This window comes from Tachypleus tridentatus, chromosome 6, assembly GCF_004210375.1.
Source record: "Tachypleus tridentatus isolate NWPU-2018 chromosome 6, ASM421037v1, whole genome shotgun sequence".
Classification (NCBI taxonomy): Eukaryota; Metazoa; Arthropoda; class Merostomata; order Xiphosura; family Limulidae; genus Tachypleus; species Tachypleus tridentatus.
The window spans coordinates 138,398,916-138,414,502 of NC_134830.1; the positions used below are offsets into that span (position 1 = coordinate 138,398,916).

The following is a 15,587-nucleotide window of genomic DNA, read 5'->3' on the forward strand; positions in this document are numbered from 1 at the left end:
ACGTCCTCACCCCCCCCACCCCAGCTGAAAGTGTGAAAGATATTCAACTTGACTCTTGTACTACTGAACCATGACCCAGCATGCTTATCACTAGGTCAGGCCCGGTCCGAGACAGACCTTAATACGCAATGCATATGATCTTTGTCCATACATCTGATAAATATATCGCAAAATACACAGTTTTGTACGTAATGGAAATATCATGAAGCACATTTCGAGTTCGTGCAACCAATTTATCATATTACAATAGTTCGTTTTAACGATAACAGTTAAAACAATAATATTCATTCAACTGACGACTTCATTGTTCTAGAAATAATTACCGGTTTCGAACAGGAAACGAGTAAATATCTGAATAATTTGCTTTCTCCAAATGCTCTGACAGATGCGCGCGGTCATTAAATGGGTGTTCGTATTGTTGGTGACTACTTCCCCTCGTTACGTCAGTGTTCTTCAAGTTTGAGATGCTGACCAACAGATAAGAAGGCCAAATTCAGGCGGACACGAACGACCACGTGTAATTAGAAAGTGAATGTTCTACAATTAGCTACCGAGCACGTGACATAAAATCACGTTTTTAGACATGCTAGTCATGAGTATCTAGAAAGGTACTTTCACCACTGGTTTCGACCTGAAAGGAAAACAACGTCGTCTCGTCCGTCCACAACCAGATCCAGACTGCACGTGCAATGAACGCTCTCGTTTTATCTAGCCTTTAATGGCTAACACTTTGTGAATAATAATTAATGAACCTGTCTGTCGCTAAAATACATTTTACAAAATGCATTATAATGAAACGCTGCGTGATTGTAATTTTATGTTGTTGTTAATTGTTATCTTATCATCGTCGTTAGAAAAAAAAAATGTATGTGCTGTAAACATCAAACTATGACCTGCGACTTTATAACTTCAAGATATTCAAACAATTTTCACTTTGACTTATAATAAACTCAGTCCAGGCAATCTGTACAAAATTAAATTTGTTATACCAACTTGCTGGCCAAAATCTTAAGGCCAATGAACATAAAGAAAAAATATGCATTTTGCGTTGTTAGACTCGAACACATAATTAGTAGAGCTTCGAAAGATAAAAATAAGAAAAGGGGAAAAAAAAAATTTCCAGCATTTAATAGAGAAAATGTGAACACTATGAAATTAGCCTAAATACCAGCTGGTCAAAAGTTTAAGACCGTACTGAAACGAAGCGTAAATCGGTAAACACGTAACGAAATTTAGTTATTTGTGTTCAAGCATTAGCGTTGTCAATACCTCCCACTAACATCTCCCTGTGTTACATTGGGTAAAAACATGGCAAAGGCTAAAAGTTGACAGAGTTTGAACGTGGCAGAATTGTTGAGCTACTAAAGCAAGGTCTCTCTCAACGTGCCATCGCTGGTGAGATTGGGCGAAGTAAAACTGTTGTTGCAAATTTCTTAAAAGACCCTAAAGGATATGGAACGAGAATTTCAAGAGGTCGGCCCAAGAAAATTTCACCGGCATTGAGCAGAAAGATCCGACGGGTTGTCCGACAAGACGCCAGCCGATCGTCGAACCAGATTAAGGCCCTTACGGACGAAGAATGCAGCTCAAGAACAATAAGACGGCATCTACGAGAGAAAGCTTTAAAAACCGCAAACATCTTCAAAGGCCACGCCTCCTTCCACACCACGAAACAGCTCGGTCAAAATTTGCTGAGAAGCACCAAACATGGGAAATACAAAAGTGGGCAAAGGGTTTGTTCTCTGATGAGAAAAAATTTAGCCTGGATAGTCCAGATGACTTCCAACATTACTGACACGATAAGGATATCCCACCGGAAACATTTTCTACACGACACAGTGGAGGAGATTCCATCATGATCTGGGGTGCTTTCTCCTTCCATGGAATAATGAAGCTTCAGGTTATACAGGAACGTCAAATGGCGGCTGGCTACATTGGCATGTTGGAGAGAGCGTCCTTATTGACTGGAGGCTTTTGCTTGTGTGGAAATGACTGGATCTTTCAGCAGGACAACGCTGCAATCCACAATGCCCGCAGGACAAAGGAATTTTCATGGCGAATAACGTGATTCTTTTGGCCCATCCAGCGTGTTCGCCCAAACTGAACCCCACTGAAAATGGGGATGGATGGCAAGGAAAGTCTATAGAAATTGGCGTGAATTACAGACAGTGCATGATCTTCGTGAAGCCATCTTCACCACTTGGAATAACACACCAGCCAGCCTTCTGCAAACGCTTATATCGACCATGTCAAAGCGAATGTTTGAAGTTATTCGCAATGACGGCCGTGCAACTCACTACTGAGACCTCTTGTTGGGCATTTCCTACCCTGTTTAGGGCTTCTTTTTGGTATGGTCTTAACCTTTTGACCAACTAGTATTTAGACTAATTTCATAGTGTTCACATTTTCCTTATTAAATGTTAAAAAAGTTTATTTTTATTTTCCCTTTTCTTATTTTCATCTTTCGAAGCTCTACTCAAATACGTGGCTGAGTCTAACAACATAAAATGCAATTTTTTCTTTATGTTCATTGGCCGTAAGATTTTGGCCACCAGCGTAAGCAAAACAAAATGGTTCAAGTTTCCGATCCTGAGTTTGTTTCCTTTTCCTTAGTTCAGTTTAATTTTCCTTTTACAGTTTATTTGCAAATACCTAATATCTTATGTCTTAAATGGATATATATATATATATTATAGGCTATTCCTACCTGAATAACTCGCATATTAAGACCAGTCTCTTGTGCCAGTTGCTCCCGGATATGACGTGTGGGTTTCGGTGTGGCAGCAAATGCAGCTTTAAGCATCTCCAGTTGCTTGGCTTTAATTGTGGTCCTCGGTCCACGTCTTTTGGATCCTGGAGCATTCTCATCGTTTGGATTAGTCCCAAAATTCTGACTGGTGGAGCTGGTACTACTGTTTTGACCATCACTGTCATTAGTGTTTTTATGGTCATTTACGTTATTACTAACTTCACTCCCTGTTGTTTGGCTATTACCATTGGTGCTGCCCACCACCCCTACTGGTGAAGTATAGCAATCTGAAACAGGACTATTAACTATCGTTCCGCCTTTCCCTTGTCGAGTGATTACTTCTCGATCCAGGCTGTGTTCGTTTTTATTTTTATTGCTACTGGCGATAGGGTCATTAGAGTCGACAATAGGGTCGTTTGATTCATCTACCTCGGTCTGTCCAGGTGGAGAACTTGAGATGATGGCTAAAATTGTATTTAAAAAAATAAAATAAAAAATATAAATACAATAATAACTTTTTTTTTACAGACCCACGTGTTGACAAAATTCAAAAGAAGAAAATAGAATATTTCAACATAACAAACACACAAAACAACACACATATCAATCCTTTAAATAATGAATAATTAGTAATGATACCAGAAATCTTCAATGCGTCTAAAGTGAGTTAATAAATGAATAGAAAGTAACCCTGTTAGGTGTGAAAAGTACGACATAATTCTCTTCTGTGTGTCTTTAACACGACCTCTGGTTTTCATAAAAGTCTCAATAAAGTACGTTAAAACTTGACGACTATATTAAACTCAAAGTGATTATTTTTCAGAATTATGTTTCGTATCGATGCTTTTTATTTATTTATTTTTGGTGGCCATGAGGGAGATTATTTGTCTATTAGAAGTCGAGAAATGACCAGCATTAAAATTAAGGTCAGTAATATGTCACTACATAATTACGACCAAACTTGAAAACAAGAAACAAAATCAAGAGCAATAAGCGAAAATACTTTTGGTCAAAATTACTTTAATGTAAGAAACTGAAAACAAAACAAAACAGTAGGAATGTGTATCAAACAATCGTGGCCAAAACAATTTGAAAATATAAACAATGTGGCTAAGAGAATATGAGAGTACAAAGAATAGGGCTAAAAGGACTTAGATGTAAGACATTGTAAAAAGAGAAACACGAAAAAGCAACCCAGATAATAATCAAGCAAAAGAAGTCAGAAATAGTTCGAACCTAGTTTCGAGTAAAAAGACTGATAAAAACGTACCAAAATAGGTAAAATATTCTATATTTTCATCTTGAGTACCGTGTACTGACGCTAGAACTAAGAGCTAACCTTAAACGTGATGATGGTCTAACTTTATATATAAGAACTTCTTACTTCACAACGTTTCCATTAAATGCAACTATTCAAAGAAATTATTCCTAAATGTTTGGTTATTTCATTTTCATCATTGTGAAACACGAAACTTAGCGCGTGAAAGAAAGAGCAGGGGCGTGGCCAGCACTGTGCAGACCATGTATGTGAGTAGTGGTATTGGTGTGTTATTTGAAAAAAAATATTGATCTTTTCTTCTATACAAGGAATGAAGGTAATTACTAATCTTAGTCTAAGTGGAACTTGTAAAATGAGGAGAAAGTTGTTTCACTTTACAGTAACTAGATGTTCAGTAGTAAACATCTTGGGTAAAAACGTTTCCAAATATGTTTATATTAAAAAAAACAGTGGACTTTTTATACTTTTTGAGAATATTACATTGGTTATTCAACACCTCCTGGCGACGCTCCTGAAGCAAACTGGTCGATTTGTCAAATTGTTTAAAAGGCCTTAGATAATGGTGTACTTTTAGCACAGCGAGTTATTACAAACTGTTATGGAAAACAAACGTTGATTATTCTCACAGTTTTTCGACGCACTAGATCGCTATTCCGGATAGGCGTAACATTATAACGTAAAATAAAACCTTTTCAAAAAACGAATTAAATGTAAGGAAGGCCAATATCAATCGAGGTAGTAGAGATGGTATTTGTGTCATTCTTACAAAGGACTCTGCAATTTGTGGCTGTGGGTGCGTAATAAGAGTAGCTGTCAAATTCTACTAGTTAAATATAGTACTCCAAGTGTTGGCGGTGAGTACTGCTGATAAGCTATCATCCTTCTAGTCTGTAAGTTAACAAATTATTGTTGGCTAGTGCAGACAGACACTACATAGCTTTGGAGGCATAACCGAAACAAGCAAGCAAAAGGAACTTTGCAAGAAACAGCTGGCACTAACTAATACAAACATTTATTATTGGCCCGGCACGGTCAAGGTACTCGACAAGTAATCTAAACGGCGCAGCCTCGAATCCTCGTCACACCAAACAAGCTCGTCCTTTCAGCCGTGGGGGAGTTATAATGTTATAGTCAATCCCACTATTTGTTAGCAAAAGAGTAGCCCCAGAATTGGAAGGGAAGGTGGTAATGACTAGCTGCCTTTCCTGTAGTCTTACACTGTTAAATTAGAGACAGCTAGCGCAGCTAGTCCTCGTGTAGCTTTGCGCAAAATTCAAAATAAACAAACAAAAACATTTATATGATCACAGATGTATAACAGTTTGGTATTTTCCTTTATTGTTTCTGATTCGTTACCGTTGCGTTAAAATTGGTAAAAAAAATGATTGCCAGTTTTTCTTTGTTGTTACTTTAAAATAAATCTTTACAAAAAAATACCATAAATAAAAATCAAGAATCGCCTGAATTCGGTTGCGTCTGGGAAACATCATTAGAGTATACTTAGCTTACGTGATTTTTACCCCTCGTCTTACGATTAGGCTTACGTATACGTCTACGAACTCACGCAGGTAGAACGACCTGGCCTAGGATTGTCTCTGCCTGTTTCCATGGTGATTTCTATCTCGATCACGAATTCGTGATACCTGTCCTTAAGTAACAGATCGGCGTGTCACCCTTAACAGTGATGTATTGACGTTCGTGGATTTATTTCGAATACTGTGACCAGTAATTCCAAGAAAATGCAATAAATATATACTTAACAGAAAATGTACACACACCACCATATCAAACGTGTGTGTGTGTATATATATGCGTATATACATCAAATGTTTGGAGTGGCTGTACAAAATCTATTCTAGAGAGAGAGAGAGAGAGACCTTACACAAAGTGTTTACTATTATAACCCACATTATGAGAAAATTAATTTCTCTTTGTCCTTGTCAAATAACAAGCTGATTAAATAACTGCGTATTTAAATATTTTATTTTGTAATTTGTAGCGCCCTCTGTTGTGACGAACATTGTAGATTACAAATATAAGATTACAAATATTGTAGATTACAAATATATAACAAAGCTACGCAAGATATCTGCGCTAGCTGTCCTTAACTTAGCAGTTTTAGACTAGAGTGAAGACAGCTAGTCATCACCACTCACCGCCAACTCTTAGGCTACTCTTTTATCTATGAATGGTGGGACTGACCGTCACTTTATAACACATCCACGGCTGAAAAGGCGAACATGTTTGGTGAGACGAGAATTCGAACCCAGGACCTTCGGATTACCCTAACCACCTGGCCAAGTTGGACACGTACAAAGAAATATTATTCAACACAATATTAACACCGTTTAAAAAAACAACAAAACACACACCTAATTAAGAGCCTTGAGTGCCTTTAAACTCAGGTTTCCAATGAACTGTTAAACTAGTCTGTCTCGAAAGATTAATAGTAACATGATATGAACTGGATTAACCCAGACGAAAACAAGAAATGCGAATAAGTTGTTTTCATTTTATTGTTCTATTAATTAAATTTATTTTCGAGACGGCGCTTTCGCAGATTCTTTATATGACCTTGACGATGTTAGAAATTTTTAAAAATCAAACCATTTAATCAAAGTTTGTTTTTGAATTTCACGTAAAGTTACACCGAACTTTCCGAACACCCTGTATATATAGAGTAAGTTTTCATTAAATGGCCCGGTATGGCCAGGTGGTTAAGGCACTCGACTCGTAATCCGAGAGTCGCGGTTAGAATCCCCGTCACACCAAACATGCTTGCCCTTTCAGCCGTGAGAACGTTATAATTCCAAACATACAAATATTCCAGAACCATCGTGATCTGAATTTTTTTTTTTTTTTCAGTTCAACACTACCCTGTTTAAACATATAGTTGAGACGTTACCTATCAATTAATTTAGTGAAATCAGTAACAACGTAACGGATTATTGTGTGTTGATAATCGTCCTTACATAATGAGTTGTAGCGAGTATTACATCATTTACAAAAGTAAGAACAAAAACGTTTCCAGGAAAATACAAGTTGTTAGTTTCAAACAATAACCATGATAAGTTAAAATCTGTTTCCATCACTTTGTTCCAGCTTCGTGGAAAATGTTGAAAAGTAATTAACGAAACATTCTGACCAATAATTACGGATGTTTGGTAAATTTCATTTCTTAATCCTCTTAATCACAAGCTGAATTTGTAGTAAAAATAATATTTAAACAGTTCTTAATCTTACGGATCCTGTTAAGAGTACAGCAACTATCACAGTTCACTGAGACTATTATTTTGAGTAGGCTGTTACTTTTCTAGTCTTCTCTGGTCATTGCAGAGTAAATATCACAGTTTATTGGGACTACTTTTACCAATGGGATTCTACCTTTCAAGTATTTTTAGATTTTAAGCGTTATAAGTTCTCAGATTTGTCGATCTTTCACTGGAAGGAGCAGAAACATAAATAAAATTGCCGTTCGAAAATCTATAATTAACCATAGTCTTCGCCAGGAATGAACCATAGAAGCTCAATTCGATTAAACATATATCCTCTATAATACAGTGTCGTTGGTGTTAGCATCCTATATATTTAAAACTGGCAACCATCAAGTTGCAATCCTTCCGAAGTCAGTTCCCTTTGAGGGGGAAAAAAGACGAATAAGGTATGATGTGAACTACATTTTTCGTTTTTTTTTACGATGCGTTGTTTATTATGGAAAATAAAGTTACTGGCAAAATGCATATCTCATTTCTTACCCAATGTCGCATTGAAAAAAGAAGGCACAATAAAAAATCTATTATATCATTGTTGAACAAAATCAGACTCAGCCATCCATACCCATCTTGATCCAGTATTGTGCCAGTACATATTAACACCTGACACTGAATTCCAACGCACAAAAGAAATGATCAATTTGAGCTTTACGAATGTACTATAAACTATTCGATTTTACCTCGTGTCTTGATTATTTTACACGTTATATTCATTAAACCATTACCTTCACGCATCAGATCTTACATGTTAAGTCTTCAAGGAGGAAACAGTCTAATGGGTTAGAAAACGTTTTGGAAAAGGGAAGGAAAACTCAAAAATGTGTGTGTGTGTTTTTATCATAACAAAGCCACATCAAGCTATCTGCTGTGTCCACCGAGGGGAATCGAACTCCTGATTTTTGAGTTGTAAATCCGTAAACTTACCGCTGTCCCAGCGGGTAGAGGGCCTGAAAATTTAGTTACGAGTATAAAGGTATCAAAGAAAAATAACCAACTTTGAACGGATAATTTTTGAAAATAAAACATGTACGCTACACACAGTGTCGACAAAACAAATCAGTAGTAATTAGAGTTGGATAATGCCAAAAACCTGGTTTCAATACCAGTTATGGGCACAGCAGAGATGGTTCATGGTGTAGGCTTGTGCTTAATAACAGGCAAACTAAAAACAATGCTGCCTCCCCCTCCCATTGACTCAGAGGAAACAATGATGGTTAATAATGCTAAACATCGGGATTCGATACCAACAGTGAACACAGCAGAGGTCGCTCATGAGCAGTTTTGCAGTTAACAATAGCAAAAGAAACTAATAATGCCGAAAAATGTTCATTTTGCAACAAAATAATTCCTACTTGAATTGGGCACTTGTATTGAATTGAAAACTACCCCTCCACACACACTAAGCTAATCCTCAAACGATATTACTACCCTTAACTTCATGGTTTAAACCAAGATCATATTTTATATAGGGTGTAAATGAGTGGTGATAAACACATGAAATTTTTAAGATGATCTTACGAGCGTGGAATTCAGAGAAAACGCATGATATTCGGCGCGTTACGTACAAACGCGGTGGTTGGTTCTTTGGTAAGTAGAGCAGCTAGAGATGCAACGTTAAGTCAGACGCACGTGTTCGAAAATCGCACTTAAGTTCGCACTGGAATCAGGAACTAAAAAAAAAAAAAAAACAACAACAAAAAAACATTTATTGTTAAGCCTCGCTTTATGTCTCCAAGAGTGCGTGACTTCATTTATTCCAACACCTTTCTTGAAACGTGTGCAATAAGATGTTTTATGCAACAAATAAGAAGCGTAGCTAATTCTAATTTTCTGTTTCCCCCTCAATCTACATTTTCCTTTGAGTTAGTTCTGGTGCCCGGGAAAGAACTTCGGAATAATACAGTATGCGGTACCAGTACCGATCTTCGCACGTGTCACGTGGTGGGTTTACAATATTCGTCATGAAGAGTACCGTTTCATTCACTTGTTATTTAACCCTCTCGGAATGTTTATAGCTCTTGTTATTTGCCATATTGCGAGGAAATGTACAATTTGTATTTATTTCTATTGAATGAAATATTATTCAACTTCTATTTAAGTCCAGAAATTATCATAATTATATACAGAAAAAACAAAATAAAGAAAAATAGTCGTAAAAATTAAAACATCCGTATGCTTTATTTTCCAAGGAACGAGGTATTATTAAATTAATAAAGCACCATCTATAGCTCCATTATATATCAAAAGAAAAAAAAAAAAAACATAACTAAAACTATGCTAGCAACCTAACTTAATTATATAATATGTTGATTCTGGTGTTTGAGGCAACCGAGTTGGTTCATTTACTTCACGGTTATCTTATTCTACCGGGTCTATTGTCCCCGGAAAATTACCTGTTTCTGAGAACACTGCCAGGGTCGGATAACGACTACCATTTACAACCAATAACTGTTATTATTTTCATTTTATTGACCCTGTTTCATTACAATACGGTCCCTTGTCTGTAAGCCCAATGATAATACCGGGTTAGATGGAAATGAAACCTTTTTAAAAAATAAAACGGAAGTTACAGCTCGTCCAATGAAATTATTTTTTAGCTAGGACTAATCTTGAAGTTGACGTATACTAAAAAAAACATGTGAGGTGATGGCGTAAAAAAAAGGGGCCCAGTAATGAATTTATTATTTAGCTAATATTAATTTTAAATTCGATGTATACCATAAGAAAAATATTGTATGAAATCAGAACATAAACTAAAGGGAACCAAAAGTGAATTTATTGTTTAGCTCAGATTAATCTTAAGTCGATGCATACCAAAAAAAACTTTCGACTCTTAGATTCTCAGCCCAACACATTCATTTATTGGGCCACGTCCAGCCAAACTGTAACAATAAACAGATATCGCTATAAGTAATGACTCTGTTAAGCCTGTGGAGGCATTATAATGTTACGACAAATCCCACTATTTGTTGGTAAGAAAGTAGCCCATGAGTCGGTAGTGGGTAGTGATGACTAGCTGTTTTCTTCCCTCTAGTCTTACACTGCTAAATTAGGGACGTGTAGCGCAAATAGGCTGCATGTAGCTCTACGATGAAATTTAAAAACAAACAACATACAAACAAATTCTGCTCGTATGTAGTTATTAACAGAGTTAATAAATAACGAAACGTACAAAATATAAAAAAACTTTCAAATTTATTGACTAGTTCTCCAGAAACATCTCGGAGTGACAGAGAGAACAACGTCAAGGTATTTATATCAAAAGTGTAAGAAAATTTTGATTGTAAATAAAGCTAAAAGAGTAGTTCTATAACATAAACTTATAATATTTTCATGCTGTCCTTTCTGCTAGTATATATTTCGTTTTAAAAAAAAAAACAGCAAATGTAAAAGCGGCGTTTCTGACAATCTTGACGTGTGAAATATCTCCTGGGATCATGTCTCCACACCAACTAGGGAGATTGTGACTTCGGCTCGAGTTACGGCATTGTTGTCTACCTGTTCTTAAATATAATGAAAATCCCGATAAGGTAAGTCTATTCGTTGAAAATTTTAAGATGGCTATGCGCTTATAGTCGGTGGTAGCTAAAAGAAATAAAACGTTTTTGTTGATACACCACCAGCTCCAAAGTTTAGACTAAGTGACTGGAGCCCGATATTGTTGCAACGGGACAGGAATAATAAACCCTCGCATCCACGGTTCGGCAAGCTAATCACTAGGGCCACGCCTGGCCCACTCAGATTTTTTTTTCTCTCGTAAAGAACCTAGTAGTGACTTTCTCCCCCGGATGTGTCCAACCTTACATTACCCATCTGTCGTGCAAGAAAGCTGCCATACACGTGACAGACTTGTATAGTTTAATTCACAGCTGTCAACTTGAAACTAGGTGGACACCAAACTCGTAGTTGGAACAACTGGGAATAACGAAGTCTGTAGGTAACAAACTAAGGAATTCGAACCTGTGTACTTGCAGAAACCGATACGATAATCTTGCCTGAAGTGCTACTGTGAAAGCTGCATTGTGGTACAAACATAAAATACACCACCCGTATCGGAACCGGCGATGCCAATTTTCATTAACAACTACATAATAACCCACCTATACTGTGAAGAGATGACAGTTAATACATGGCTAACATCTTTCAACTCTTCACTAGCGTAACGAAGTACTTACTTAGTGTGTGTTCCGTTAAATGTATTTACACATATCACACGGTTCACAAATATGCACCATGACATGGGTTTATATATACTGCTTACAACTTTTTATATTAGATGTGTGGTGTATAGATATATAGAATTTTTAAAATTTATCTTCAGCCTCCATAACTTGAGCATTTGATAGAAAGGTGATAATTTAACGCTTTTAATACTATAAAAAGAGTTGATAACAGATATGAGACGGCATTCAAAACCTAACTATTTCAAGTTTCCAGCCCAACAATGGAAACTGTAAATGTAATCAGCGGGCAAGAATACCGACGTGACAGTGGTGTGGGAACTTTGTTGCGTGATAGCCTGATAGGTTGGAACTCGGTGGAAGACCTCGTGGAGCCCATTCTCGAGAGCTTGGGTCACGTGCCAGCACACAACACATTCTTTCCATAGTCGGTCTACTGGAAAGTCTATTAGCTTGATCGTAAATGTTGTCTGATGCCGACTTCTAAAACAATATTTAACTGAGAGTATAAAAAACAACTTGCCCGTGTTTGTGTTGTCATGAACTGTTACCAAATAAAAACTTTACAAAATCAAGATGGAAGAATGCTTTTATCGATGTCCGTTAAAATATTGTGTTATGCACAACACAATAAAACACGAGCGGAAATCTAAAACAAAATATAAATCCTCAAGTATCAGTCGTGAAACTTCAACTTTCCACGAAACAAACTGCAAACTTCAATGTAAAGAAACCAATAAGAATGAGAAATCGGTCAGTAAAGCTTTTCTAAAAATATGTACAAACGCCACAGCCGTCAGGTTAAACACGGTAAAATAATTTGATATCAGTATTTATGAACTAGTTGATTTGTGCAGTCGTCTTTTTAAACAGGGTCTAATGTTTTTGATGCATTTATGAACCTTTAAACAGGGTCTAATAATTTTGATGTAAATATTTATGAACTAACTCGTCTGCGTGGCCGTCTTCTTAAACAAGGTCTAATAATTTGATATCAATATTTATGAACTAGTTGATTTGTGCAGTCGTCTTTTTAAACAGGGTTTAATGTTTTTGATGCATTTACGAACCTTTAAACAGGGTCTAATAATTTTGATGTAAATATTTATGAACTAACTCGTCTGCGTGGCCGTCTTCTTAAACAAGGTCTAATAATTTGATATCAATATTTATGAACTAGTTGATTTGTGCAGTCGTCTTTTTAAACAGGGTTTAATGTTTCTGATTTTAATTTACGAATCATTTGGTCTTTGGGGCCGTCTTTTTAAACAGGTAAGGTACTAGGGTTTAAAGGAACAGTTTTCCGCCTTTATAGTATTTATTCAAAGCGGTTTTTTTTATTTAAGCACAAAGCCACACAATGGGCTATCTACGCACAGTGGGTATCGAAACCGGGTTTCTAGCGTTGTAAATCGGCAGCCATGTTGTTGTGCCATTTGGAGGGGGGCAATCGTTGTTATTAGTCAAATAATGAAGAAAATTATTTTTTAATTACAAAATACTTTGAATCGAAGGGTCCAAAATGTGCGAAACGTCATACACCTTAACATACTGTGCTCGTGTAATAGAAGAAGTGACAGAAAATCGCCCAAAAGAGCTGGAGTTGCTTACTGACCTTCCTCTTTTCGGAATCTTATATATATCTAAAAACACACTGTGCCCCTGGAAGTATCACGATGAACAGCGTTCCGCCATAACGAAGAAAAACTGTGAAGAGTTTGTGGAAAATTATTATTAATCAGGTGATAAAAAGAAACAAATTGTTAATTAGCAAATGTTTGTTGGCCGAATCGTATAATCATCATCCAATTACGTTACCTTCTACACTCAAGACAAAAAAAAAAGATGAAAAACTTATTGGTAATTCATTTTTCAGCAATGTTTTATTCACGCATGCGCCCTGTCGCTACCGAGTCTTGGTGCGCAGTAATGTTTTATTTAGGCATAAAATTTTCATTCTTCACTTTGTTAAATATTTAAAAATAATTAATTAACATAACAAAACGGTCCTGCGCCGTTTGAACAGCTTCCTGAAGAAACACCAGAGACATTTACGTCAGTGTTAAGTTTTTGCAACTTTAACAACACCTTATGCACATATGAGCTAATTCTCACCTGATTAGAAGGACGATAGGAGCACAGCACTTGCTACCAGCTAATTCTGACCTACTAACTGTAGGGACGATGGGAGCACAGCACCTGGCACCAGCTAATTCTTACCTACTAACCAAAGGGAAGAAAGCAGTACAGCACTTGTCACCTGCTAATTCTGACCTACTAGCTAAAGGGAAGAAAGCAGTACAGCACCTGTCACCAGCTAATTCTGACCTACTAACTTAGAGCGGGGGTGGGCAACTCCATGGCCGTTGGCCACATGTGGTCAGTGGATAGCACAATTGCGCCCAGCTCGGGTTTAGGAATCAACGTTTTTCATCATTTATTTTTTATCGCAAATTGGGTAACCAGCAACTGCACTGCCTCACGTCATCGCTATAGTCGCACGCTTTATTACTACCACAGACTCCGCTCATTTTGTAACCTCAGTCTGGTTTAAATATTTGTTATCGAGATGCGTTGTTTTGCATGCGCTTGAAAACATATTTTTATTGTGCAACTTCCAAGTGTTTATATATATTTCGTTTTTAATCCCATAATACAGATAAGCGGATAACTGGAAAACGAAAGAATCCAGATGACGGTGAACACTCAGAAAATAAAGACAGTTTAACTGATTCTGGCTTTACTGACGAAAAGAGAATAGCGCGTGACTGGAAAAACGTGAAGCGAGAATTTAATGAAAGTTGGGAGTTGGAATTTACAGTGATTGAAGTTAATAATAAACCAGTGTGTAACAAAGTTTTTAAGAATAATAAAGTAAACAACCTTAAGCAACAATTATCACAACGAATTTGACGTAAATATTTCCACTTGATAGCAAAAATCGTATGAATGAAATTAGCCGTCTGAAAGCAAAACTACAATGAGAAAAGGGAGGCCTGAAAAGATTTTTTATCATCGGCAGAACTAGTTACATTACCTAGCTATAAAGTAGCTTGGATTCTAGCTCAAAAAAAGAAATCATTTTCTGATGCTCATCTGGTAAAAGAAATATTGATGGTAGTCTTTGAAACTCTTGAAGAATTATGATTCAAAAATAAAATATAATATTCTTCAAAAAGTGAATAATTTGCAATTATGTCGAAGAACAATTTTCCGCAAAATGCTACAGTTAGCGAAATACATAGAAAATCAGTTACTTAAACAACTAAAATACTCTTTGTATTTTTCGTTGGCGCTGGGTGAGACAACAGATGTTAGTGACACTGTACAGTTGATATTTTGGGTTCGATATGTAACTTCAGATCTTCAAGTGAAAGAAGAAATGCTTGGCCTTTGTGGATTACGAGATCGAACACATGGAGAAAACATGTTTGAAAAATTTTTTGAAATGTCAAAAAAAATTCAATCTCTATTTTAGAAACTGGTTTCTGTCACAACAGACGGTGTTCCTGCCATGACTGGGGTAAAATTAGGATTTGTTTCTCATTTGAAGCAGCATTTAATTGAAAATAATGTGAAGTCCACGCTGCCATCTTTCCATTGCATTCTGCATCAGAAAAATGTATGTGCTCAGATGTCTAAAGGTGATGAACTGTAAAATTTGACGGACATTGTTGTAAAAATTGTGAATTATATTAGAATTGGAAGCTCTCTCATCCATCGACAGTTTGTTAAGTCTTTGAAGAAAAGCAGTGACTGTACTTTTGATGATCTTACTGATTTTGCAAATGTAAGATGGTTAAGTAGAGGTAAAGTCTTGGAAGGATTTACTTCCTTATTTCCTGAAATAAAAGAATATATTGCTGAAAAAGGTAAGATTGAAAATTTTCCTGAAATTGAAACTTTGTCATAGCAGAGTGATTTGTACTTTCTGTGCGACATGATAGCTCACTTGAATAATTGGAATATGAAGCTTCAAGTAAGAGGTAAAATAATAAGCGAGCAATCACAGTCTGTTCATGAATTTCAATTAAAACTAAACCTCCTTGCGAAACAATTAAAAAAAATGATTTGACATATTTTGCAAAATTTGAACAGTTTTCTAA

At 36.4% G+C, this 15,587-nt stretch overlaps 1 protein-coding gene across 1 annotated transcript in view; it reads right to left on the minus strand.

Annotated features, from left to right (window-relative positions):
• Positions 1 to 15,587, minus strand: part of LOC143253805 (LIM/homeobox protein Lhx1-like) — an 83,673-nt gene that overhangs the window by 39,287 nt on the left and 28,799 nt on the right. The window contains exon 3 of the mRNA XM_076508214.1: positions 2,708 to 3,213. Coding sequence (XP_076364329.1) covers positions 2,708 to 3,213 — 506 coding nt within the window. The remainder of the gene's footprint in view (positions 1 to 2,707; positions 3,214 to 15,587) is intronic.